General features: G+C 35.8%; 1 protein-coding gene across 1 annotated transcript; it reads right to left on the reverse strand.

Annotated features, from left to right (window-relative positions):
* Window positions 1-331: 331 nt before the first annotated feature.
* LOC143219888 (uncharacterized) lies at window positions 332-790 on the reverse strand. The gene has a single exon (XM_076445695.1). It carries the CDS (start codon window positions 788-790, stop codon window positions 332-334), a length of 459 nt encoding a protein of 152 aa, XP_076301810.1.
* Between the last annotated feature and the right edge of the window lie 3,483 nt (window positions 791-4,273).

Here is a 4,273-nt window from a genome sequence, read left to right on the forward strand (position 1 = left end):
TATGCATCAACGTCATCAATGGTGGCAATGTTTAGCGGGTCTGCTATTTCAGATATGTGGTTATACATCTCGGTGAACTCCTTTGTATTTAGTTTCCTTTTCGCTGTATAGTGTTTAGCCTTTTTAGGTTCCTGCATACAGAATTCGTGTAGTAGGTAACGGTGGTCGGAAGCTGTAAATTCGTCCAGAATATGGCTAGTGTTTATGCATTCCGACATGTACTTGCCGCACATCATAAAATCGATCAGAGACTTACTGCCATTTCGTTCAAATGTGAAAGTACCTTGGCTGATGGTAGGGATCAGTTCTGAGCTATTGCAAAGCTCCATGATTATACCTCCATGAGTGTCCAGTGATGCAGAGCCCCATGCAGGGGATTTTGCATTAAATCACCAGCGATGATGCATCTACTTACGTCAACTGTTCCCAGGAATCTTTCCAGCTCTGAGATTCTATCCTCGTAGGCCTCTGTTGTTATATTTGGAGAAAAGTAGCAGGCCGTGACGATGTAGGTGTCCAGTTGAACTGCCACAATGCCCTTACCGGTGTATATACTTCTAATATTATTAAACACGCCTTGAGTGCCTTGAGGGATCCAGATTGAAGAATTTTTGTGCCCGTCGTTAAACCAGCTGGAGAGAGGTGACCATGGTTCGGCAATAATAACGATGTCGGCTTCGTATTGAGTTGCGGCATGTGCGATCAGGTCCTGAGCCATCCTGCAATGGTTTAAATTAATCTGTAGGATCTTAAATTTCTTGCTGTCCTTATTGTTTGTTAAAGGTGGCATCATTTGCTATACGTGTAAAATTTCTATTAAGGAGATAATCAGTAAATACAGGTAAGTATAAATAAATATCAGTGGATAAAGGTAGGTATAAAATATCGGTAAAATCAGGTAAAAAATGAAATCGATAAATAATATCGATAGAAACAGGTATGTAGATGTAGGTATAAATAAGTATGTATAGGAAAGGTAAGTATGGACAATAGGTACTGGTAAGTATAGAATATCAGTAAATAGGTATAAATACTGGTAAGTATAGGTACAGGTGAGTATAGGAACAGGTATAACACAGAAATCCAGGTAAGTAAAGACGATAGGTTGTAACCGTACTGCTTACACATCAAAACATCGCGCGAATCTATGTCGATCCCTATTGCGACGTTTATGACGTCATGTGTCATCTCGTCATAGACAAGGATCGCGGGAGCGATCGATATAGATAAGAGGCTGCGTGCGCATCGATCCCCTCTTAATTGCGATCGAAGGAGGTCGATGCGAGCAGCAGATTAATCACTCTACGTCTGGGCTCGATCCAGTAAGCACGTATGAGTCCCGCTGTCTTTCGCGTGAGATTGCGAATCGTGTAAAGTTAAAATTGTCATTTCAAATAGCGAATAAGGCTGATAATTTTCTATTCAGTTGCTATCCCGGCTCAAGGGAATTTCTAGTCGCGAAGAAGATTCAAATTGCGAATATTAAATTGTTAAATCGCGAAAATTATTCATTGAGAATTGTATTTGGAAGTCGCCAATAAGGCAAGTTATTTCCTTGTGTTCATTGCCCGGCAAAAGGGCATTTCTTGTCGCGTTGCGAGCTGTTAACGGTGTTGAGATTAAATAAATTGAGAGGACTTCTTTTACACAATACTTTATTATATATTAAAGATATAATAACGTCTACTAATTACATCACGTGTCTTAACGGCGACGGTTCAAACCAGAAAGTAAAACAGAACAAAGGATGCGCAATAGAGTCGCACAATTTCGGAGTCTCGCGCATTCACGCAGCAAGCATATCCACACCGTAAGGAGGGGGCTCCTACGTATTCCCTTCTGCTTCATACAATATACATGTATCATATTACATTATATCTCAATACGCCTCCTTACATTTATATTGTATATTTAACTACACTCATTCGTTTCATATTACATTCAATTGCCTTCTGAAATTTTCAAACTTCTCCTTACATAATGCCTTAGTACAGATATCCGCAACATTTTTACTTGAGTCGATTTTACAAACATCTATCAGTTTCTCTTTTACATTTCCATGTACAAAATGGTAATGTATCTCTATATGTTTCGAGTTTTTCGTAAAGTTACCGTTATTCGCAATATTGATCACTCCTAAGTTATCTTCGTAAATTTTTATTGGTTTATTTATATTTATGTCGTATATCTTTACTAACTCTCTAATATACTTTATCTCACTTACTACCTCGGATAGTGCTACGTATTCTGCATATGTCGAAGCTTTGGTTACACATTTTTGTTTTCTTGACTTCCAATCAACTACATTTCCATACAGCTTTATTATATATCCGGACGTGGATTTTCGATCCACATTATCGCCGGCCCAATCGGCGTCTACATAACAGTCTATACTATCACATTTTTCATTTATTTTATAATGTAAATTTAAATCTTTTGTTAAAAGCAAATACTTTAAGATTCTCAGTGCGTATTTCCAGTGAGTTTCACTGTAACTATTTTGGTATCTACTAAGATAATTCACGCTGTAACTTATATCTGGTCTTGTACTTGAGCTGATATATAACAGGGCACCTATTAGGTTTCTGTATTGAATATTCGATTCACAGATTTCAGCCTTCATAAGTTTTAAACTAGTCTCCATTGGAGTACTATATAATCTACTGTCCTGTATTCTGTATTTGTCGGCTAATGACTCTATATATTTTGTTTGGCTTAAGGTGAGTTCATTATCTAGATAGTTGTACTTTATATTTATTCCGAGATATTCTTTAATTTCCCCTAACTCTTTCATTTTAAATTTGGCTGACAAGAGTTTCTTAATACCTTGTATATTTTCGTTACATTTACTACAAATTAATAAATCATCTACGTAAACTAATACATAAATTTCATCGTTTACTTTTCCTTTTTTATACAAACAGAGATTTACCTTACTTCTTTCAAACCCTAATTTTGTAACATACTCATCAAAACATTCATACCAGTCTCTAGGACTCTCTCTCAAACCATACAATGCTTTAGACAATTTATACACTCTGTTCGTTCCATCCTCATAGCCCTTTGGTTGATTGACATATACCTCCGAGTTAATTTTGCCATTTAAAAAGGCAGATTCTACGTCCATTTGTTCAATTTTTAAGCCATTTTGACAACAATAAGAAAGTAAGATTCTTAACGTTTGATTCTTTGCGACTGGAGCGTATGTGTCATCAATTACATCAGTTTGTTGAAAGCCCCTGACTACTAGCCTAGCTTTGTACCTGTCGTCTGATTTTTTTGTATAAACCCATTTTACGTCTAAAACTTGTTTACCTTTTATTTTATTAACTAATTTCCAGGTTTTATTTTTATTTATGCAACTTATTTCTTGATTCATTGCTTTTTCCCAATTCTTACCATCAATACTGTTTAACGCCTCCTCAAATGTACAAGGCGTATCAATTTTACTGTAATTTACATATATGTTATGACTTTCATCTTCGGGGTATCTTACTGGACTTTTTCTTTCTCGTGTCGATTTTCTAGGAGCTTGCAACCCAAATTTCTCTGTCCCGTTTTCCTGTACTTTACAATTTTCTTCGTCGGTTTCCTCTGAACTTTCAAAAACACTATCATTTGAATTTTCATCCGTGTTAGCATTGCTTTCATTCACATAATCTTTTTCATAATCAATACCAATACATTTTATATCTTTTTCTATGATATCTACGTGTCTTGCAACTATTATCTTACTATTCATGAGTACTCTATATCCTACATCACTATAACCTAGCAGAATACCCATACTTGCCTTTTTTCCCATTTCGATACTCTCTTTTGTTCTGGTTGTCTTACAAAAACTTTACTACCATACAATCGTAGATGTTCAACATTTGGTTTCTTTTTAAAAAATATTTCGTACGGTGTTTTCCTCTCTACTGTATTAGCTAACGTACGATTTTTTAAATAAGTCGCTGCGCATATAATTTCGGGCCAATATCTTTTATGCACTTGTGCCTCTTCTAGCAAACAACGCGCCATATTCATTATCGTTCTATTGAACCGTTCTGCTGTACCGTTTAGCTCATGTACGTACGCGGGGCAATTATTTATCACAATACCTTTTCCTTTAGCAAAGTTATAAAAGCGATTATTCAAATACTCTTTCCCGTTGTCACATCTTATTATCTTTACTTTTTTTCCCGTTAAATTCTCACTTTCATTGATGTATTTAACCAAACAATCAAAAACTTCGTCTTTCGTTTTAATACAGTAAACTTTAGCTATTTTG

This window comes from Lasioglossum baleicum, unplaced genomic scaffold, assembly GCF_051020765.1.
Source record: "Lasioglossum baleicum unplaced genomic scaffold, iyLasBale1 scaffold0088, whole genome shotgun sequence".
In the NCBI taxonomy this organism is placed as follows: domain Eukaryota; kingdom Metazoa; phylum Arthropoda; class Insecta; order Hymenoptera; family Halictidae; genus Lasioglossum; species Lasioglossum baleicum.